This window comes from Papio anubis, chromosome 7 (genome assembly GCF_008728515.1).
Source record: "Papio anubis isolate 15944 chromosome 7, Panubis1.0, whole genome shotgun sequence".
NCBI lineage: Eukaryota > Metazoa > Chordata > Mammalia > Primates > Cercopithecidae > Papio > Papio anubis.
The window spans coordinates 3,384,715-3,406,917 of NC_044982.1; the positions used below are offsets into that span (position 1 = coordinate 3,384,715).

At 59.9% G+C, this 22,203-nt stretch overlaps 1 protein-coding gene across 4 annotated transcripts; it reads right to left on the reverse strand.

Moving 5' to 3' along the window:
* Positions 1-3,072: 3,072 nt before the first annotated feature.
* TNFAIP2 (TNF alpha induced protein 2) lies at positions 3,073-16,347 on the reverse strand. Of its 4 annotated transcripts, none has more exons than XM_017961576.3 (13): positions 16,246-16,347; positions 12,971-13,353; positions 12,006-12,645; positions 9,706-9,820; positions 9,437-9,559; positions 9,146-9,246; positions 8,401-8,499; positions 7,789-7,912; positions 6,751-6,873; positions 6,106-6,261; positions 5,820-5,941; positions 4,145-4,277; positions 3,073-3,699 (listed from the first exon to the last, which is right to left on the reverse strand). In XM_017961576.3, exons 2-13 carry the CDS (start codon positions 13,326-13,328, stop codon positions 3,568-3,570), a joined length of 2,226 nt encoding a protein of 741 aa, XP_017817065.1. In that variant the 5' UTR covers positions 13,329-13,353; positions 16,246-16,347; the 3' UTR covers positions 3,073-3,567. The 4 variants fall into 4 exon arrangements, 3 of the variants coding, with proteins under 3 accessions (XP_017817065.1, XP_021797315.1, XP_031523642.1); XM_021941623.2 differs by lacking the exon at positions 16,246-16,347 and adding an exon at positions 15,188-16,222; XR_004184754.1 differs by lacking the exon at positions 3,073-3,699 and having other exon boundaries at positions 4,131-4,277; positions 6,751-6,968.
* Positions 16,348-22,203: the final 5,856 nt, after the last annotated feature.

The following is a 22,203-nucleotide window of genomic DNA, read 5'->3' on the forward strand; positions in this document are numbered from 1 at the left end:
AGCGCCCAGCCCGGGTCTGCTCCAGGCACCTCCTCAGGACCGGGCCTCCAGCTACTGACCCTTCGAGCCGCCCCTTCACCCGCAGGCACCCCGGGCCCGTCCCCCGCGCCTGCACCCAAGCTGCTTGTTTGCTTGCTCCTGGCTCCTGCAGGGAGCGTCAGTCCCGGAGCCGGCTCTGGCCGGCTGCTTCCCACCGCTGGAGGCCAGGGGCGCCCGGTGACCCGCTGGGGCTGCGTCCTCCCGGCTCAACCCCTGCTCACAGGAACCTGGGCGGCCCGGGGTCCGTCCTTGCACAAAGGCAGCAGGCGCTGGCCCAGGCCCCTCTCCGGCCGCCCTGTCCCCGCGTTGGGGGACTCGCTCCTCGCCGCCGGACAGATCCTCCTCTCCGGAGGATTTTCCTGGAGAAGATACTGGTGCAGATCCAAGCGCTGGCGGGACAGTGACCCGGCGAGCCCCCGCCCCGAAAAGCAGGAACAGCAGGAACCTCCAGGGCGCCGCCCGCACCCTCTTCCTCCTCGCCCGGGGCCTCGCGCCCTGAACCCGCTCCTCTGCCAGGGGTGGGCGCAGCCCGGGGCGCCCACCTGGCCCCAGGTCTCGCCGCGCTCCGACGACTCGGCCCGCCCTGGCCGCCGCGAGGCTGAGGGTCGCTTTGGGACCTAAGCCCGCCCCCGTGGGAGAATGTGTGCCAGGGCCCGCTGACAGCTTCCCCTGGGGCTCAGGCCCCGTCTCTCCCCAGGCTCGCCCAGGGTCGGGGGCCCATGCAGGGGAGGGTCGCGCTGCCCCCACTTCCTCCGACCCTGTGCTCCGAGGAGAGGAGCGGGAACTCGCCCGCCCAAGGCCCACGCTCCCCACGTGGCTCAACAAGGCCAGGACCTCGCAGCCGCAGGGACCGGCCGGTCCAGGAGCTGGGCAGAGGGTCTCCGCGCCAAACCGCACTGGCCCTGACCCTCCTCTCCCTCCTTTTCTCTCACTGTACCGTGGCCTCATGCCATCCGCTTTGGCCCCAAGAATGGAACTCACGGGAAAGGGCCTCCCCTTCCCACCCTAGCTCCCTGCTGTCCCAGGCCCTTCTGAAGCCCACACCCTTCTTCAGGCCCACAGGGCTCCCCTCGGGGCCCTCCCCAGCCTCTGTGCAACCTTTATCAAGGTGCCCTTCTTTCCTTCCAGGACTCTGCTCCTTCCCAGGTTGGCAGCAGAGAGGCCCACCCTTCCCTGGCAGCTGCGGCCGTCTCTGAACACAAACCAGAGTCGTAGCTTCCACAGCCGTAGCTTCCAGGTCAACGCCAGAATCATGAGAGTCAGGTCCCACTGTGTCCCTTGCATGGGGTTGAAATGGCTGCCCCGTGTCCACCCCACCCTCTTCCTCAGTAAAGGACGGTGAAGGAAACTCCAAAGGGTCATGGTCCCCTTTTTACAGATGAGGAAACTGAGGCACGGAAGGGCGAAGTGACTGGCCATGCCCTACAGGCAGACACTTCCAAAGCTCCTGCTCGCAGTGAGGGCTGGCGGGCCCTCTCCTGCCTGGACCACAGGAGCTGCTCTGGGGGCCGGGACAGGCTGGGGATTGACACACAGCCTGGACCACAGGAGCTGCTCTGGGGGCCGGGACAGGCTGGGGATTGACACACAGCCTAGGTAGACAGGGTTTGCCCAGACCCCAAGAGGCTCGCGAAGCTGCTAAGGCTGCCCGGCCAGGCCCCCCATCATTGTTCAGCTCCCAAAATGAACCACTCCACAGTCACTTCTGAATTCTGTTTTATATCAAGCTATAAAAACCTGGACCCTGTTTAACATACATACAAAAGCAGTACTATAAAAAATAATTATTATATTAACAATATCAAACACACGAACTCCTACAAATGTACAAAGACCTTGGGCATCATCTATACGGGCCAGTTTCTGGCCACAGCTTTGTAAGCCAGTACCTGGGGAAAGGGGACGGAGCAAAGAGAGCCCGCCGGAAACCCAGCCTCAGCCCTGCAGAGGCATCAGCAGGGCTGAGTCAAGCCTGAGTCTGAAGGGCCCCCTGTCGGGCTGAGAAGGAACTTTCAGGCCCAGGGAGGAGCAGGGCCTTAGGGGTAGCACAGGCCGAGCAGGAAAACGAGCTCACATTTTCCTGGGGTACAGCCAGGTGCTCTGCAGGGCAGGGGATGAACGGAGGCTCCGGTGGGCAGAGGAACAGCCTCCCAAAGATGTCCATGTGACAGTCCCCAGAGCCCGTGACCATGTTAGGTTACACAGCCAGTGGGAATTAAAGTTGCAGATGGAACTAAGGTGGCTAATCAGCTAACCTTAAAATAGAAAGATGACCTGGGTTCTCTGGGTAGGCGCAATGCGATCACAAGCATCCTTAAAAGCGGCAGAGCAGGCCGGGTGCAGTGGCTCCTGCCTATGATCCCAGCACTTTAGGAGGCTAAGGCTACAGGATGGCTTGAGCCCAGGAGTTCCAGACAATCCTAGGCAACGGAATAAGATCCTGTATCCACAGAAAGTATGTAGCTGGGCGTGGGGGATTGTCTCAGGGGATTGAGACTAGAGGATCACTTGAACCCAGAGGTCCAGGCTACAGTGAGCCTTGATGCCATGACCAGGCCACTGCACTCCAGCCTGGGCAACACAGCAAGACCCTGTCTCAAAAAAAAAAAAAAAAGGGGTAGAGGGAGGCAGGAGAGGGGAGGCCTCAATGAGGTGATGGGAAAAAGATTCAACTACCCACAGCTGGCTCTGAAGATGAAGGAGCCTGAAGTCAAGAAGTATGGGCCGGGCGCTGTGGCTCAAGCCTGTAATCCCAGCACTTTGGGAGGCCAAGACGGGCGGATCACGAGGTCAGGAGTTCGAGACCATCCTGGCTAACACGGTGAAACCCCGTCTGTACTAAAAAATACCAAAAAAAAAACTAGCCGGGCGAGGTGGCGGGCGCCTGTAGTCCCGGCTACTCGGGAGGCTGAGGCAGGAGAATGGCGTAAACCCGGGAGGCGGAGCTTGCAGTGAGCTGAGATCCGGCCACTGCACTCCAGCCTGGGCGACACAGCGAGACTCCGTCTCGGAAAACACAGCAAGACCCTGTCGAAGAATGGATAGCATAAAAAAAAGAAGTATGGATAGCCTCGAAAAATGAAAAGGCCAGAAATCAATTCTCCCCTAGAGCCTCCAGGAGCGCAGGCCTGCCGACACCCAGATTTTAGACCCGGGTCAGCCTTCTGACCCGCAGAACTGGAAGACCAAGTTTTGATCCACAAAGTTTGTGGAAACCTGTCACGGCAATAGGAAATAAATACAGAGGCCAAAGGGTCAGAGGTGAGAAATCAAGCTTGCCCTGCCCCTGCCCAGACCTCAGCCAGACTTCTGGGTAGCAGGGCCGACAGAGACAACCCCAGGGCCTGTCTTTGCCTCTGGGAAGCGGGAGCCTGAGATGACCCAGGAGGTCCTGGGCCCTTCTGTAGTGGACACCAAGGTCTTGGGGGACCACCCTCTGGTTGAGGCCTTGGGGGATGAAGAGGGCGGGCTCAGGGCCCCATTGCAGGGTCAGCCAGTAGGGGCCGTGGGGCCATCTGGACATGACGTCTAATGCTGGCAGTGGCCACAACACAGGACCCCACAGGCCCCTGCCAGATAAGAGTTCATCTTTTCCTTTGTTCTCTTCCAGTTCTGTCTTCCATTCCAGCCTTGCTGAACCCAGCTCACGGCGGCCCTGGGCTGCAGAGGGCAGACGGGTGAGGCTCGGCCCCTGTCTCCAGGGAGCCGGAGAGGGCCCTCGTCCCCACCCGCCAGGAGGACAGTCATGAGGCTGATGGTGGAGGGGCCCTGGACAGAGGTGGCCGGGGAGCCCTGAGCCTGGCACACTCTCCCTCCTGGTTCTTTGCTTGCGTGTACACGATCAGCTATTGTTTACAAAGAGTCCTTGGTGTTACCTGGTTGGCTGCCCGTAATGGGAGCTCCTGCCCCCATCGGACATGTAAACAAACCAAGGTCTGTCCAGTTCCAGCTGACAGGGTCTGCACCTCCGCCAGGGCTAGGCAGAAGCAGCATCAGAGCACAGGAGACCCGGGAGGAGCCGAGAGCCAGTGCTGCTCTTAACAGCTCCCAGTGGGGTGTGCTGGGCACTCACAAGCAGGTCAGGCCACAGAAAAAGCTAACCAACCTTTATAAGGGAAAATAGGGACCTGGAGGGCTCCTGCGCCCCTGTGCTGACATCCAAGATGCTCCGGATGCTCTTGGCCTCACTGTTGGATAGGTTCCCCTTGATGGCCAGGATGGCGCTCAGGTGGCCTTTGCTGGCAAAGAGAGCATCCCGTCAGCCCAGCCTGTCACCCACAGCCCTGTTCACCAGCTCCCTGCACTCCTGGCCAGTGCCATAGGGCCCCACAGCCAACGCCTAGCCCACGACGGGGCTGCACTTCACTCTGCCTCGCCCATGCACTCCACCTGACGGTTCCAAGAGCAGCCATGCCCCAGCCTGTGTCAGGCCTCTGCACGGGCTGCTCCCCCTGCAATGCTCTTCCCAGGCCCTGAGACGACCACCTCTTCCCACCCCTTAGGTCTCCGCTAAGATGTCCACCCCCAAGAGGCTTTCGTCTCTCTAAAGTCAGCACCTCCTATTATTCAGAACCTTGGTTAAACCCTATTTACAACTTGTAATTGTCTTTTCTTTGCCTGATTATGTCATTATTATTGCTGGCCTTCAACAGAATGTGAACTACTTAAGGAAGGATTGAGACCTGGCTTCTCTTGTTACTTCATTGCATCCTGGTAACTAGAACAGAGGCTGACACCTAGCTGACTTCTCTATAATTGTTGGTGGCATAGGTAGATGGATGGTGGGTGGATGAGCAGATGGATGAGAGCTAGATGGGTGGAGGGATGGGCACATGGAGTAGATGCATGGGTGGATGGGTGGGTGGGTGGGTGGTTGAGTGGATGGATAGCTAAATGCGTGGAGGGATGGATGGATGAGTAGATGGGTGGATGGATGCTTATATGGGTAGCTGGATGAATAGATGGATGGATAGATGGGTAGGTGGGTGGGTGGATGTGTGGTTGAGTGGATGGATAGCTAAATGCGTGGAGGGATGGATGGATGAGTAGACGGGTGGATGGGTGCTTATATGGGTAGGTGGATGAATAGATGGATGGATAGATGGGTGGGTGGGTGGGTGGGTGGATGGGTAGACAGGTGATGGATGGGTGAGAAGATAGACAGATACCCAGATGGGTGAAGGAACGGGTGGGTGAGTAAATGGGTGCTTGTATGGTAGGTGAATGAATGGATGGGTGGAATGGATCAGACAGGGGCTGGACTTGGCTAAGCTGGGGTCAACCCCGTCAAAAGCCACTCAAACTTACCTAACATGTCAGAGGACCCAGCCAGAAAGAAACAATGTCCCTGGCCCACCAGAGCCTCAGGCAGCCAGGGGCTAAGCCTCCACTCCCCAGTATGAGCCCTGGTCCCAGCGCATGGGCCCAGGCCCCAGAGGCCCCCAGACTGGGCGAACCTGGCCTCTCTGGTCTCAGTCTCCTCTGAGAGGCAGCGTCAGGCAAAGCTAAGAGTGTGGGCCATGGCTGCATGGCCAGACGCTAACTAACCATGTCACCTTGGAGGCATCCTGGGAGCTCTCCGGGCCTCCTCTGTGAAATGGCAATGGAAAAAGGATTGGCCTCATAGTGCTGTGGTGAAGGCCACAAGAGTGAGGCCCTGGTGAGGTTCACACAGTGACTGGCACGTGGGCAGCTGCCAGGATCTGGGTTTCCAAAGCCAGCCCTGTGAGGCCCTGGCCGCAGTGATGTGACAGGGGTCCTGAGGTGCCCCATGCTCTCACCTGAAGTCAGGGTAGCAGGTGGCATAAGTGGCCACCTCAATCTTGATGGCACTGGGGTCCTGCAGGCGAATGATCTCTGCCAGCGTGGGGAGAGCAGGCTGCAGCCAGGTCGCCGGGGAGCCCTGCAGGAGGAGGTGTGGTTGGAGGGACCCAGGGCTCCAGAGGCTCGGGTCAGCAACTCCTTGGGCTTGGAGAGGCACCAATGGCCTATCTCCGACCCTGAAAGGGCTAGGGGAGAAGAGGCAGCCATTTCAGAGGAGCTTGGGAGAGGTGGGCAGGGGCTTACATGCTGGGTGCAGAAGTGCTGGATGGTGTCAGCATTGGCCAGGATGTGCCCAGCCAGCTGCTGCTGCTGCTCAGCGGTCTTGAGGACGAGGCGCCGCTTGCTGAGCTGGATGATGTACTCCTTCACCAGGTGCAGGTGCACGGCCTCCATGAGCTCCTGGGAGGGCAAGCAGCCAGAGGCATGTGAGCTGTCTGCTGATGGGGAGCTCACCACCTCCCTTGAAGCCTTGTAGCCAGGACTCCAGGGAGAGGCAGATGCCAGAGCAAAAGACTGTACACATGCTCATGCATCCACGTGTGTGTGTTCACATGTGTGTGTTCACATGTGTGTTTGCATGCTCGTGTGTTCAAATGTGAGTGTTCACATGTGCCCGTGTGTTCAATATGTGTTCACATGCTCTTGTGTTCACATGTGTGTGTTCGCATGTGCGTGTGTGGTCACGTGCGTGTGTGTTCACATGCTCGTGCATTCGCGTGTGTGTTCATATGCTTGTGCATTCACATGCGCGTGTTCAAACACACGTGTTCAAACACACGTGTTCACGTGTGTGAGCACATGTGAGTGAGTGTACACAGACATGCTAGTGTGCGTGTTCGGCCTGCCCCCATTCCCTGAGGCCCAGCCACCAGCCCAGAGCCGCCTCACCTCCCGGAAACAGTCCTGCAGTTCTGAGAACTCAGGCAGCCTGACGTCCACGGTGGTGATGATTTTTTCCAGAGTCTCCATGGGGGCCGCCCAGCGGGTGTGCGTGAACCTCTTGAATAGCGGCTGAGACAGGAGGGGCAGGATGTCTGGTCACGCCCTGGAGAGGAAGGGCTGCCAGCCGCAGACACGCAGACACAGACACACACCAACACCTGTGCCTGGCGGAGCAGGGGGGGTGCTCAAGGACTCCCAGGGAACCCGGGCCAACCTCACATCCCTGCTCACAGACAGGAAGTGGGAGCCGGCTCTGTGCACCCTTCTCCAAGGTCACCCAGCTGCGGCTCAGGAGCCAGGAGAGCCTATCTGCCGGCCCGGAGGCCAAGTCCACTGCCTCTTAAATAAATAAATTCCTTCATAAACAAGACCTTGTGCTTGGCTGGGCCTGGGAGATCAGTGCCAAGGGATCTGGGGTCACTGCTCGGGCTTCCACCACACTCAGGCCACTCATGGCCGCTAGCCCCTAACACCAGGCAGAGAACCTCTCCCCTTCCTTTCAAGAGACCCCCACTTTACACCCTGCTAAAGAATATGCTTGTTTTCACAGCATTTTCTGTGGATTTCTTGGCCCACAACAGATGTGACCCTGGCTGCCGATGACCCTGAGCCTCAGTCGCTGGGAGTCAGGAGCGGGGAAGGGGTAGACAGGAGGGGCTGCGGGGATTGGAGGAAAAATGTCTGCAGGCTTGGGACTGGGCTGGGTCTGAATTGGGGAGGGGCAGTGAAACTTTTCCAGGCCCTCCCAGCCCCAGGTGGCCCCTCTCAGGCCAAGCCCCAGGGCATGATGGGCTGAGTTCAGAGCCTGCCAGGGTCCCCAACCGGGCATTACCGCTGCACCAGAGCTGGCTTGCAGTGCCGTTCACAGGCCTGGAGCGCGTCGTATCCACATCTTTGCCTCTGCCACTCCTCCCCAGGGGCACTTCCCAATCCCTCCCTGGGCCCCCCAACACTGGGCTCCTGAGGGCAAGAGGTTCCCACTACCTTCAGGTCCTCACGCAGGTTCTGGAGCAGGGTGTCAAAGCCATGGCTCTTGAGCTCACCCAGGGGGCCCAGCAGGAGGCTCAGGGTGTCTTGGGGTACCTGCCACTTCTGCTCCATGGACATCCTGTAAGGTGGAGGCAGAGAGGTCACCCCAGCCCTGCTCAGCCTATAGCTCCGTACCCAGGGAGCCAGGCAGCCCCCTCTCTTCACTCTAGAACCCTCAATGGCTCCCCATTCTCTGTGGGATCAAGTCCTCCCATCCATGTTCTCCACGCCCTCAGGACACTCCTCCACCACATCCCCTTGTAACCGAGGGCAAGTTAGTCTCCTCCAGTGATTTGCCCATCTGCCCAATAGACAGATCACTACACCTACTTCACAGGGTTGCTTTAAGGATAAAATAATGGCTGAAACATCTGCCCGTGTGCTTGCCCCAGCCAGCACCTGGGAAATGTTTGCTGCTGGTGCTGCAGGCCCTGGCGTCCTCACACATGTTGCTGGTTTGAATTCCACTTCTTGACCTCAGCAGCTCCTCCTCCCTCCACCTCCCAGCTCCCCTCTCCTGCCTGCCGAGTGACTCCCACTCCCGCAAGCCCCTCCCAACACTCTCACCGGAAGGACAGGCAGTTGTTGATATTGGCAATGACATTGGCCCTGTAATTCCTCAGCTGCTTGCCTCTCTCCAGAAATTCACTAAAGGCGCGCTGGTAGCTGGTGAAACCAGAAGGGGCACATTCAGGACCAGCCCAAACGCTGGGACGGCGGCAGCAGCCTCCCCGCCCTCCAGGCCAGCTCCCAGGGTTCACTTTTCTGTCTGGCTGCCCATAGCCCAGGGAGGGGCCACTAGTCCCTGGGCATCATGGAACTGGCTTCACAAGCTAAGGCCAGGGCTCCTGAAGAGGGTACCAGCCCATCTCTGCTGCCCCCAGCCCTTCTCCCAGGCCCTCTCTAGAACTGGCAGACCAGGTACGAGTGAGGGTGTGGTTGGCTGGAGAAGCACTCAGAGGTTGAGAGGGAGAGAGCAGGTAAAATTCGAGTGGTGGAGACTGGGACTGTTGTGTGAAGGGGTGGCGGGGTCTCAGTCCCTCTCGAGGCATCTTCTTGGAAGCTAGAGGCTGCTCTGCTGAGAGCTTTGCTGATGGGGTGGGCGCAGGAGGTTCCCACACTGAATCCTGGTGGAGGTCAGACCACCTGAGGATCTCAGTGCCCTGGCTGAGTGGGAAACATCCTGGCTCAGAATGACAGGGACGGGGGTGGAGGGCGGGGAGCCAGCTCAGCTCCCCACCTGAGGCACTAGGGAGGGGCCGTGGCTCTGAGAGAGGTGGCTACAGGGACCCCATCCTGGGCACACACCCACCTCCTCAGGAATGCAGGCAGCTCCACCAGCAGCACCTGCTTTATCTGTGAGCCCAAGTCCAGCGTGATGCTCTCGGCCTTGGCCTGGGCCTGGGAGATGATCTGCGGGGTGGTGTTGGGTGAGCTGAGCAGGGGCTTGCCTGGACAAGGGGGCAGGGGATAGGGAGGAAACAGGCTGGAACAGAGGGGGTGCCCCGAGGTGGGCATGGGTATGCACACAGGACGGAATGTGCATGGCACTTCCCGTGCAAGTGCACGGGCGGTACATGTGCCCTGGGGCAGATCGCAGTACCTGGATGATGTCGATGGCCAGCTCGCTGTGGCAGTGGCCGTCCAGCCTCTGGGGAGGCACATCCTCAGCCCAGTGCTGTGCCTCTAGCTCCAGAGCTCGGTCCATCAGCTCCCTCACATTGGCCTGGGGGAGGAGGGCAGGTCACTGGGGCACTATCCATCACCTCGCTCACCTGGAAGACCCGTCAAGCTCCCTGCCCATGTCCTGCCTGTCTCTGAGCCTCTCCTGCGCCACCTCCCTGCCTCTCCCTGGCCCAGGTGGAGACTCACCGCCTCGTTGGACAGGAATGTGGCCTCCAGCAGCCGGATCTGTCTGGGGGGCAGGAGGCTCCCGAGCCCCACACCCTGCAGCTCACCCGCCAGCTTGGGGCTATTGATGATGTCACTGCAGGCAGGAGAGGCTGGCATGAGGACAGGTATACCCAATCAGCACCACCCCTCAAGCTAGAGCCCAGGCCCTCAGCCTCGGTCTCTGGCAGGCCCAGACTGCCCAGCACACCCTCCCGCACGCCCACCCCTGTTCCCATTTCAGATGATGGGTCCTCCATCTACTTAGTTTGGTTTGGAACAGAAACCCTGAAGTCATCGTGCCTCCTCTGACCCTCTCACCCATCCCCATTAGGTCCTGCTCCAAAAGAGCCCCCAAAATCGGCAGCCTCACGCCACTCTGGCGCCCTGGCTGACTCCCACCAGCTTCCCGCTGGCTCACTGCAACAGCCTCCTCCCGGCCTCTCTGCTCCTTCCCTCACCTCCAACAATTCCTGCTCCACCCAGCAGACAGAGCCTCCTTTAAGATCTGATCTTCTTCCTGCTCCAAGGTTACCTGTCACCCAGATAAAACCCTGCTCCTAGTCCCAGCAGCCCTGGAATCCAGCCAACTCCTAGCCCACTGCGCTCCAGCCCTGCAAGTCTTGGGCATCTCGACAGCCCCGGCCACCTCCCAATCCCAGGAGTAGGCCAGAATGGGCAGGAAGGGCTGCCCCAAACTGCTCCCCAGATGCATCTCGGCTCGTTCTCCTGGCGCCTCTGCAGCGCCCCAGAGCTCCCAGGGGACTGCCCAGCCCTGGCACTTCCTAAGAGCTCCCAGGGGACTGCCCAGCCCCAGCACTTCCTAAGAGCTCCCAGGGCACTGCCCAGCCCCGGCACTTCCTAAGGGGCCTTTGTCTGCCTAGAGGCTTACAAATGACCTCTCTGCCCCTCACCCAATCCAGATGCAGCTGTGTCCCTCCATTCCCCACATTTCTGGCACACAGGCTTCAACGATGCCCCCCTGGACACCCTCTCACCAGGGCTCCATGCCCAGCTTGGCTTTAGTTGCCTGTTGCTAACCCCAGGCCAGCAGACCCCGAGGTCACTGGGACAGGAAGACTGGCAGGCATGGGTGCAGGTGCCTGGCATTTCCTGGTGAGCCAGGATGAGCAAGCGGGAACTGGCTCTGGGCTGGGCTATCTCTCCCACGGCCCCTGCCCTGTGCCAGTTCCCCTATGCCCTGCTGACCCCTCTCCCACCCTCCCCACTGGACCCTTTCTCTATCCTTGTGCCGAGGCTGACGCTTCAACAGTGACTGAGCCCATAGGACCCCCAAAGGCCCCCGAGACGGCAGACGCTGCCCACACTGTCTACACCTCTGAGCTTCCTTCCTAAAGTTTCACACTAGCATCTGGGGCCAGCAGTGGCCAAGCCCCACAATAACAGCCCCTGGACTCCCCTGCCCTGGGCCTTTCCACATTGCAGTAAGCCTCTCCCTATGCAGACCCTGTGAATGATGGGCATGCCCAGGGATCCATGGAGTCAGGGGATGCTTGAGGTTGTGCTCAGCAGGGGTATCAGCTGCACAGCCAGCCTCCCACCTGAGGGGCTCCAGCTCTGCCGTGGGCTCAGAGGGTAACCCTACACAATGGGGGTCTAACAAGACACATGGCCCTTGAACTCTGCTGCCTGGGGGTGCCCGCATAGCCTGCCCAATAAATCCAAACATTCTGACAAGCTCTGCTCAGCTCCAGAGTGCCCTGGAAGAGGACATGCTCAGGAGCACCGACCCTCCTCTCACCTTCTTCCCCGCGTGCCCTATCACCCCTCCTCCTGCCTCCTGGCCTGATTCCCCGGCTCAGAGGACCGCTGGCTTTCACCTCCTCCAGGCTGGCTTCCCTGACTTCTCCAGGCCTGCTTTGGGCCCATGCTCTGCACGGGGCCTGGCCTCTGCTGCCACAGCCCTTCCGGCTCTGGATGGTTATTGATTGCTTTGCCCCCTCCTCAGACTGGGCGCTCGTGAATGAATGAAATCCCTACCATTTTCTGTGCCTCAGTTTCCCCAACAGCAGAATGTGACTGAGGCCCAGGAAATTAAGGATTTTGCCAAAGCTGACCCAGCCCCGGCCTTATCCCTGTGTCCAGGCCCAGTCTCTGCCTGTCCAGGCTCTGCCCCAGGGAGTCCAAATCCCACCCCTGCATTCTCCGACTCAAAACTCTGTAAGCACCAGCCTCACTAAGAGCTGCCAGCGGCACCTCGACACCCCTCCTACAGAGGACACCCTCCCTGCTGGTCCGGGCCCAGCCCCGAGCCCGCTCACTTGGGGTAGAGGTTCTGCACCCAGACCAGCAACATGTAGGTGTCGCGCTCGCACAGCTCGAACTGCGCCACGGCGGCCAGGTGGGCCGCGAAGTGCTGGTGGTAGCTCTCGGCGTAGGCCGCCACGACGCCGAACTCGGCCGGGAACAGCGGCTTCAGTCGCTCCACCACGGCCTCCAGGTCCTCTTTCATGGTGCGGCCCAAGTGCAAAAAGACGTTCTCAGGGACCTCGGGGCCCGCGGCCGGCCGCTGGCCCATGCGCTCCTCGGCCGCCTCTGCCACACCTCGACGCCACAGCTGCAGCCAGCGCCGCGGGCGCGTGACCGCCAGTCCCGAGGTCCCCGGCCCTGCCGGCCCTGCCGCCGCCGCCGCCGCCTGGCGGTCCTCGCTCTCCTGCTCCGACACCACGGCCAGCGCCTGGCGCAGCCGCTCTGGCGCCACCTCCAGCGGCCGCCGCAGCACGCCTAGCACCTGGTCGCGCAGCAGATCGTACAGCGCCTCCACCTTGCTCTGGCGCCGCACCAGCTCCTCCTCGCTCGCACCGCCCGCCGCCGCCGCCGCCGCCAGCTCCCGCTCCAGCGCCAGCAGCGGCAGAGCCGCCTCCAGCTGCCCGCGCTCCAGCGCCGCCTTCAGCTCCTCCACTGCGCCGGGAAAGTCGCGTCAGCCCGGGCCCCAGCCCGCCGGTCACCGAGGGGGGGTAGCCAGCGCCCGGCAGGGCCGTCGTCCCCTAGACGCGCACAGGGCCGGCGGCCAACACCCTAAAGGGTGATGTCGGTGTCCCGGACTGGGCTGAAAGCCTGGTCTCCCCCCTCCCAGCCCCGCAGATTGGGGCACAGGTGAAAGCAGAGAAACAGATGCGCCTTCCAACCCCATTTGCCGGCCCACTGTGCAAGTGGCTCACTCACGCGGATGAGCGCCAACCCCGTCCAGGCCCCAGACTAGCTCTAGCCCAGGGTCCCAGCGCACCTGTTGGGGGCGGGCCATCCAGCCCCTGCCTGGACCTGGCTGTGCCCTCGGGCTCCGCTGAGCTGAGCTGACCCTTCTTCTTCTTCCCTTTGGTGAAGACGCAGAACACATTGGCCAGGCCTTTGGACTTCTTCTTCTTCTCCTTCTTCTTCTTCACTGTCTTTTCCTCCTCCCTGTATAGGGCTGTCCCAGCCTCCAGGGGCGGCACCAGGTCCTCAGAGGAGGCCACTGACATGGAGGTCTCTGACTCTGCCTCTGATGTGGACGGCAACTTTTGGGGGCTTCTGGGGAAGTCGAGGGTGCCCTGCACAGGCTGATGGCCCGAGAGGCCTTGGAAGAAGGTCATCATCTTTAGCATCACCCTGGCTCAGGCCTGCAGGCTCCTGTGGGGTGGGGGTGAAGGCATCAGTGGTCACCATGGACCGGCCCTGGCTCCCAGGCCGGAGCACACAGCTGTGCTGGCTGCATTGAGTGCACTCAGTCTGTTTCACCCATTAGACCACTAGGGCTCTGCTCATCTCCTGGCCCAGATGAGCACCAACAACCATACTCCCTTCTTGGCCATGAGCATCTCACCACACACAGCTTCCCTTCCAATACTTCACAGTCCCAGAAGCAGGGAAGAGGCCGGGGATGCCAAGCCTGCCACACAGAGGGGGGCCTTCACTTTATTTGGGCAAATCCTTCCCTGACAGCCCACTCTCTAGGCAGGAAGCAGGGAGTGAACACCTCCCTGGATCCCACGGGACCCTAGGGAAGAGGCGGGGAATGTGCTCTGTCGCTTTGGACAGAGCGGAACAGAGGTCCAGAAAGGTCAGGGACATGCCGGGGTCTAGAACACCAGAAGTTGGCCTGAGACCAGCCTCCCCCTGCCCAGACCCAGCCCCTCTGCCATCTTGCCCAGTTCTGATCCAGCGGTGGGGTCACAGAAACACAGCTGCTCCGGCTGGGCCACGAAGCGGGCAGAGCCTGACTGGGGTCTACAGAAGCCACAGTGGGTGGGACCTCAGAGAGCCTTTCACACATCACTGGGGGCAAGGGGCTCAGCAAGTCACAGGGCTGCCTGAAGTCACACAGCAACTAGGGTCCAGAACCCAGGCTTCCTGGCTCCCACCCCCTCTGCCCGCTCCCATATGGGATGATAGCATCATCACAAAAGCTTCCAGTTTCTGCAGCCTTCCTGGGTGCCCATCCCATCTCTTCCTTTCTCTCATCTGGAAGGGTGTTATTTTGGCTTAAACTGTCCCTATGGCGAACAGCTTGGGTTTGGAACTCAGGTCACCCGGTCCCAGAGCCCAGCTCTCCCCCTGCCTCCACATCCCCAGCTGTCCTCCAAGCTACATCCAGAGAGGCAAGACCTGAGCCTCCCCCAAGTCCCCTCCCAGCACCTGACCATTGTCAAAGCAAGACCAAGTCCACTGGAGAAGACCATGACTGACCGGAAAGGGGGAAGCAGGCAGGGGCTGGGCCTCCCCGAGAACTGGGGTGACCTGTAACCATGACACCACCTGTCTGACTCACCCCAAAATGAAATGCATGCAGCCTTGTCTCATGTATCACGGTAACTTCAAGTGACCCCTGAAACAGTCCGGCAAGGCAGGCAGGATGACCCATCATCCAGAAGGAGAAACTGAGGCTGAGTAGGAGGTGTTTGCCCCAACCACAGCAGCCATGGGGGCTCAGATTGGGTCCATCAGACTCTTCCCATGGCCCCGCTGCCTCCACCAGCCCCACTACCCTGTCCCCATCCTGGAGGGGCTTGGCCAGAGCCGCCTGAGGGACAGGAAGCCCGGGCTCCTCCCACCCCCAGCTCCTGCCATGCTCACCCAATGCCCTGGGCAAAGTCCCACACTCCTGGATGGCACTGGCCTCCCTGGTGCCATTTGGGTTGCACATTCCACTCCAGGACCAAGAGGGGCATGCTCCAGGGAGCCTCAGGGGCAAGGCCATGGGGCACCTCTGCTCCCCACCCAGTGCCCCAACCTCGCTTCCCAGCCCCTCTCACGTGCATGCCAAGCACCTGCAGGAGCTGGTCTGTCTGGCAGGGCCGCTCAGCCCCACCCTAGGTGCCCAGGCCCCACCTCTGCCATTCTCCTGGAGTGGGGAAGGGTGGCCCTTACCAGCAATGCTCCCTGCCAGCCTCACCTCAGCCTTCCCTGTCCCACCGTACATGTACTAGGCTCTGTCCCACTCCACATGTACTAGACTCTGTCCCACCTCCAGGCGCAGCTCCCACAGGACACTCATAGCATCGCCACCTTCTCCCGTCTGTGACACAAAACCCAGAGCACCTGAAGGTCCTGCTGCAGCCCTCTGGGCCTCATCCCAGGTCTCCGCTCTCCGAGGCAGCTGGTGCCTTGGAAAGAAACGGTTTTGGTGCAGGCTCAGCACACCTCTCACTAGTGCGTGCACTGCACACCTCCTTCCTTCACAAGCCTCAGTTTCCCCGTCTTTGAAATGGGGATGAGGACCCCCACCTCACAGTGCTGCTGAGGGGATGTGGCCAAACCGCCCGGCCAAGGGCTGGGCGCCTATCTGGGCCTCAGTGGGGGTGAGTCTCCTGTGTCCTGAGTCTGTCCTGCAGGCGGCAGCGAGTGGGTGCAGCCAGGAGGGAAGGGGAGGAGGGGCATTCCTTTAAGCCTTGCGGCTGGTTGGGCCCACTGAGGCAGGAAGGGCCCTGCTCCGAGGCTCGTAGTGTGGTCACAGCCCGTGGCTCAACAGCGCCCCCCAGCCTCCCGCTGCCCTGCCTCTGCTCAGGCCCACTGGTCTGGCTCGCCTTCCCCGCCACACGCCTGATGTCCACGCGCCTCCCGGGAGCTCGCTGGGCCCGGCTCCTTCAGTCCTGGGCAAGATGTGGAAGGCGGACCCATCCCCCGATGAGGACACCCGGGCACAGGCGAGGAGGTGACTTGGCCTGTGTCGCCCGGTCGGAGAGTAACGCCGGACCTGGGGCCTTCCTGCTGCTAATGGAGGGGAGATCCCTGTGACTGCCCCAGCCCCGCCCTCCCTGCCTCTGGCAGGACCCGGCCCTCCGCCGCGAGCGCCAGCCCTGGCGCCTGTGCGCCCGGACGCGCGGACGTTGGGCGCCAGGGCCTCAGTTTCCCTGGCAGCCGGGCTGCCCCAGGCCAGGGTCCGTGGGAGCGTCCAGTCCGGTCCTGTCCCCGCCGCCGCGACAGGCTGTTCCCTAGGGGAATCCGGCGGGGCATGGAGTCGGGGCGGGCGAGGAGCCGCGCGGAGCGGCGGGGAATGGACGCGTGGAGGCGGAGGTCACTTACCGTGTCCTGGCCGGGCCGCCGCTGTCCTGGCCCCAGTTCCGCAAGGCCTGAAATAGTCGCAGACTCTGCCCCGCCCCGCCTGCCCCGCCCCCCGCAACCGCGGAAAACCCGCGGGCGGAGGCCAAGGCCCAGTGCGGCCCGGCTGTGTCTCTGCGTCCCGGGGGCCGGGCGCGCCCGGCCTGCCCAGCGGGGGATGCGGGGCGCGGTCACTTCCTCCCAGCAGCCGGGCAGGGGCGGGGGGCTGGCCGCACGTCGCATGGTATGTGGAGTTCGGGAGTCCGAAGGACGGGGCTGTCAGGCGCGGGACCATTGTCGGACGACGGCTCCTGATAGGCCGCCTGGAAGGGGCGCGCTTGGCCGCGTTCCTGCGTCACAGACTGGCTCCAGCTGCGGGAGCGCCACTCCCACTCCAACTCCCCCAGCCGCCCCTCTAAAGTGTTCCGGTATCACCGCGGCCACAAGGAGACAGGGCACGGGGGCTTCCCGGAGGAGGCCCCCTAAGGGGAAGGGGGCTACACGGCTGGCCAGAGTGCTGGCCGCGCGGCTGTGCACAGGGCCTGGAGCCCCTCCCGTCGTCAAGCCTTGCTTGAAATGCGTAAATGCGGAAAGGTGAAGTGGCTGACCCGGGTCGCACCGCTTCAAGTAGCGGAGTGGGGTTCCTAGCCAGGCCTACGGGACTCCCACTGGAGCCTTTCTCCCTCTAGGGCTAGGGCTGGACCCACAGGCTGCTGGAACAGGCAGAAGGGGAGGGGTCCAAAGCCCAGACTCCAGGGCCTCGTCTTAATCATCAAGCCGACTTTGCCCACTCCGCGCAGGCCTCTGTTTCCAGGCCTGTTTCCCCATCCAAACTGTCTCTCAGGGTCTGTCTTGGGAGATGTGGAGGTGGGGCATGTGGGGAGGATGGAAGGGGGCTGTGAAGGGAACCCACTGGAGATTAACTTCCTTCCTTATTTCACACGCTAGGAATTTCTGCCCTCTGGAAAGGCCCCCGTCATTTAGGAATTTCCCGCTGGGCACGGGCTTCCCTCCTGCCTCACTGGGGCCTCTGCTCCTCCCCTCTTTTGTTTGGCCTCTTTCCCCGCCCCCTGCTCACTCTGCTATTCCCTCTCCAGCCTAGCAGCAGGTCTTCCAGGACCAGGGGGGCCAGCGGAGTGGGGGCGGTGTGGGTTCAGGGTGCCCTGGGAACTGAGAACTTCCTCTTCAAGGGTGGTGGCCAAGCGCCAGGTTTGCACTTGGATTGCCATCCATCCTGTCTCTGGGGAACCTGTGGGGGAGCGGATGCAGGAGGCCGCCAGGATGGGGCGTTAAGGCTGCCAACCCCACCCCTTCTCTCCTAGGGCTCCAGGGATGACATTTTTCAGATGAGTCCACAGAGCCACAGTGTCCTGGGGCTGGGCGGGTCCTTCCATCGGCACTGCACAGATGGAATTCATCCACACAGGGGCCATGGGGATACTGCCTGAGGGGCCCTGGCCCGTGGCTGCCTTCATGGCTGGCTGCTGTGGCCTCATTGTGCAATCCCCACAAGACTCTCCTGCCAGACTCTGTTCCCCCACCCCACCCCCCCTCCCCTCCCAGCCCCAAGCAGATCGGGAAATTGCTTGGAAGTCTGTATCTGCCAGGAGGGCATTGTCAGGCCTTAGGCCCTACTGTCCCCTTGGAGGCAGCCCCTGGTCTGCACAGGCTTTGCAGGGCTGAGGAGGGGCTGCCACCCTTGTCACCCGCTGACGGCAGTGGCCCACCCAGAGCACCGGCCAGGGATTGGGAAATGAGGCTGCTGCCTTGGACTTTTGTCTGCACCAGTCACTCCCCTTCTCTAAGCTCAGGCATGAGGGTCAATGGTCACATGCGTGAAGTTCTCAAGACAAAGAAAGTCTTCTGAAAATGGGGCAGCATGGAGGGCCCAGGGATGACAGCCAATGGGGCCCATGGGGCAGGAGCAGTCCTTACCCTCTTCTCGCAGATGCAGAAAACAGTTCCTCTTCCAGAGGAGCCAAAGGCCAGCCTAGGGCTCCACCCGAGCGAGAAGCCAGCATCGCATACTGGGTGGGGATGTTTATGACCAGTGGCCAGCGGCTGTCCCATTCCCCAGCTCCCCAGGGCATAGGCCAGGGGCAGCGAGTGGGGACCTCTGCCTGGCGGGGAGGGCAGCAGACAGGAACAGACTGGCAGTGACCTCCCCATTTAGCCTAGAAGGCGAGTGTGCCAGCACCTGGCCAGGAGCCACCATCAGCTCCTCGCACGCAACCCAGGGCCTCAGAGGCCAGGACACAGGGGATGTCCCTCCCTTCCCTCTGCCAGAGTAACGACAGCTGACTTTTTAAAAATTATTATGGTACAATATACATAATGCAATTTATAATCTTTTAAGCGCACAGCTCAGTGGCATTAAGTATATTCACAGGGTTGTGCAACCAACATCGCCCTCCACCTGCAGAAATCTCCACCTGGCAAAACGGAAACTCTACCCACTGTGCACTAACACCCCTCTCCCTCTCCCCTGGGCCCTGGCAACTGCCACTCTACCTTTTGTCTCTGTGGTCTTGACTATTCTCAGTACTGCAAATAAATAGAGTCACACAGCATGTGTCCTTTTGTGTCTGGTTTATTTCACTCAGCATAATGTCTTCAAGATGCATTCATGTGGCAGCAGGTGTCAGAATTCCCTTCCTTTTTAAGGCTGAATCATATTCCATTGTATGGATGGGCTACACTGTGCATCCATTCATCTCTCTGTGCACACTGGGTTGTTGCTATCTCTTGGCTGCTGCGTACAGTGCTGCTATAAAACATGGGTGTAGACCAGGTGTGGTGGCTCATGCCTGTAATCCCAGCATTTTGGGAGACCCAGGCAGGTAGATCACTTGAGCCCTGAAGTTCAGGACCAACCTGGGCAACATAGTGAGACCCTGTCTCCACCAAAAATACAAAAAATTAGCCGAGTGTTGTGGGGTGCACCTGTAGTCCCAGTTACATGGGAAGCTGAGGTGGGAGAACGACCTGAGCCTGGCAGGTTAAGGCTGCAGTGAGCCATGATTGCACCACTGCACTCCAGCCTGGGCAACAGAGTAAAACCCTGTCTCAAAACAAAAACAAACAAAAGAACACGAGTATGCAAACATCTATTCATGTTCCTGCTTTCAATTCTTTCGGGTAGACTGCTGACATTTGTTGATCTCCACCAGTACCAGGCGTTGTTCTAAGTGTTTTGTATACATTAGCCGATTTCATCGGACAACCTAATGAAGTGGGCACTAACTCTCCTCTTTCTACAGATGAGGAGACTGAGGCACAGAGAGGTCCAGTCATGTGCCAGCCAGTGGTGAAGCTGGAGCCCCTTCACTAAGCACAGTGTTATCTTGCTTCTCCTCCAACGTTGCTCAACGTCTGAAATTCAGCTTGATGTATTTAAGTCAGACACAAGAAAGGACTTCCAGACCAAAGAGTTTAGATGCAGAAATGGGAGGTACTATCCTCCACTCCTTTTTCATCTTGAAAAAAAATTTTCTCAATCTTTTTCATTACCTCATTTAGTCCATTAATTGCACCTCCACCTGCGCCCTGTAGGGCAGCAGGAAAGGCTGAGTTAGCACGGACCAGAGAATAACACAGGCAGGCGCATTACTGGCCCTCTCTCTGCATTCTTGAAGGCACCTAGAGGAAAGTTCTCTAGAAGAGGGGCAGTTGGGGACGGGCATGGTGGCTCACGCCTGTAATCCCAGCACTTTGGGAGGCTGAGGCAGGTGGATCACCTGTGGTTGGGAGTTCAAGACCAGCCTGACCAACATGGAGATATCCTGTCTCTACTAAAAATACAAAATACTAAAAATACAAAATTAGCCGGGTGTAGTGGCGCATGCCTGTAATCCCAGCTACTCGGGAGCCTGAGGCAGGAGCATCGCTTGAACCTGGGAGGCAGAGGTTGCGGTAAGCCAAGATCACACCATTGCACTCCAACCTGGGCAACAAGAGTGAAACTCCATTTCCAAAAAAAAAAAAAAAAAAAAGGAAGAAGAAGAAGAAGAAGAAAAGGGCATTGAAGGCAGGCAGGAGGGAGAGCAACCTGAAGCAGGGCCCAGGGTGGTGGGTGATCACGAGGGTCAGAGGGCCCATAGGTGGCTGGGCCTGGCCAGAGGCATGGCTGCAGCTGCTAGCCTTGGTCACAAGAGCATTGCTGACCTCAGAGTGGGTCACCTAGCCCCTCCCCCAGCATCCCGGGACCACTTCCCTCTGCATGATGACTTGCACTTCCCGCTGCCCTAACCCTGGTTCCCAGGACCCCAACACTCACTCTGCTTCTCCCTTTCACTTCTCAGGCTGTCACCAGCCCTGAAACTCTTCTCGGGGCCTCTTGCTCCCCCGGGGATGCCCTACTCAATGCATGGGGTGGGGCCATTGTGTCCCCTGTTGACAGATGAGGAAACTGAGTCTCAAAGAAGCAGGCACAGAGGTTGAGGCCTTAAGGCTGGGATCCCTGCTGCCACCCAGCCTTCCCCAAGAGGAGCAGTGGCTCACTCAGCGTCACCTGCAGCTTCATGAGACCCTGGCTGAAGTCTGCTGACCTCCTCCGGGACTGTGGGATGGCCAGGACAGCTGACCAGGAGCCACTCTCACGGCATATCCCCTCCTGCAAAGGAGGCGGCATGAGGACCCTCAGCAGCCCAGACATGCACCATCAGGCGGTGCCCCACCCCAGCCCCACGGGACACTGTTGACTTGTTGATAGCCCCTCCCCTTCCTCCTAGGAGGAAGCCGGGCCAAGGATTCCTTTCCGTATTTGGCAGATGGAGAAACTGAGGCCTGATGAGGTATGGCTTCTGCAGCTATTCCATGAGCCTGGCCCACTGTCCTTGCTTAAGAAGGGCGAAGGGAGAGAAAGCAGGGCCTATGGGGCAGCAGGACCCCAACACCAGTGGCCTCCCAAATAGTGTGGTGTAGGAGGGCTCCCTGGAGGCGTGGGTCCTGGTGGAACTCATGGGCATAGGAAGTTCCCTATGCCCGCTGCAAGCAGCCACTCTCCTCCCCAAGTTCAGCTCTCCTAAAACTCCAGTCTTTGACCACAGCTCTCTGGTAGTGATGCAAAATGCCCAAGTTCAGTTCTGGTCCCTTCTGCCCGGGGTTCCTATAGAACACGGGCCCTTCTCAGAGTTGGCATGAGTTCCAGGAAAACAGCTGCAGAGCCACGGTCTATGCAGGGTTCTCCCAATGACCGAGGCCAATCACGTGGCAGGAGCTCTCTTGGGAAGCCCAGCGCTGCTTCATGGGGCTTTTCCGGGAAGGGAGTTGGGGAGGAGAGGGGAGGGAAGGGGAGGGGAGGGAAAGGGAGGGGGAGGGGAGGGAAAGGGAGGGGAGGGAACAGGAGGGGAGGGGAGGTGTTACCAGGAGGGACTGTATCCAAGTCATGAAGCACCAAAGTATGTTAGCAGCAGCAAATCCATACGGGTCTGTAGCAACCTCAGTTCTTACCTCCTCAGAAAAGAGAATTCAACCGAGAGGTCTAAGCCAAAGTGAGAGACCGTGGCAAGTTTCAAAGCAGAAGTGAAAGTTTATTTAAAAGCTTTAGAGAAGGAGCCTGAGCAACATGGCAAAACCCTGCCTCTGCCAAATAATAAAAATAATAACACAAAAATTAGCCGGCATGGTGGTGGGCACCTGTGGTCCCAGCTACTCAGGAGGCTGAGGTGAGAGGTTCACTTGAACCCGGGAAGTGGAGGTTGCAGTAAGCCCAGATCGTGCAGCTGCACTCCAGCTGGGCTACAGAGCAAGACCCTATCAAAAAACAAAACAAAACAAAACAAAAAAACGGCCAGGCACAGTGGCTCATGCCTGTAATCCCAGCACTTTGGGAGGCCAAGGCGGGCAGATCGCCTGAGGTCAGGAGTTCTAAATCAGCCTGGCCAACATGGTGAAACGCTGACTCTACTAAAAATAAAAAATTAGTCAGATGTGGTCCCAGCT

Bases quoted from the DNA above. Each gene is read 5' to 3' on its own strand.
- TNFAIP2 (XM_017961576.3), bottom strand. From the start codon at position 13,328: ATGCTAAAGATGATGACCTTCTTCCAAGGCCTCTCGGGCCATCAGCCT. The intron at 12,646-12,970 runs GTGCGCTGGGAC...TTCCCGGCGCAG, and splicing joins GGATGGCCCGCCCCCAACAG to TGGAGGAGCTGAAGGCGGCG. The intron at 6,874-7,788 runs GTAGTGGGAACC...CTCCTGTCTCAG, and splicing joins ACCTGCGTGAGGACCTGAAG to CCGCTATTCAAGAGGTTCAC.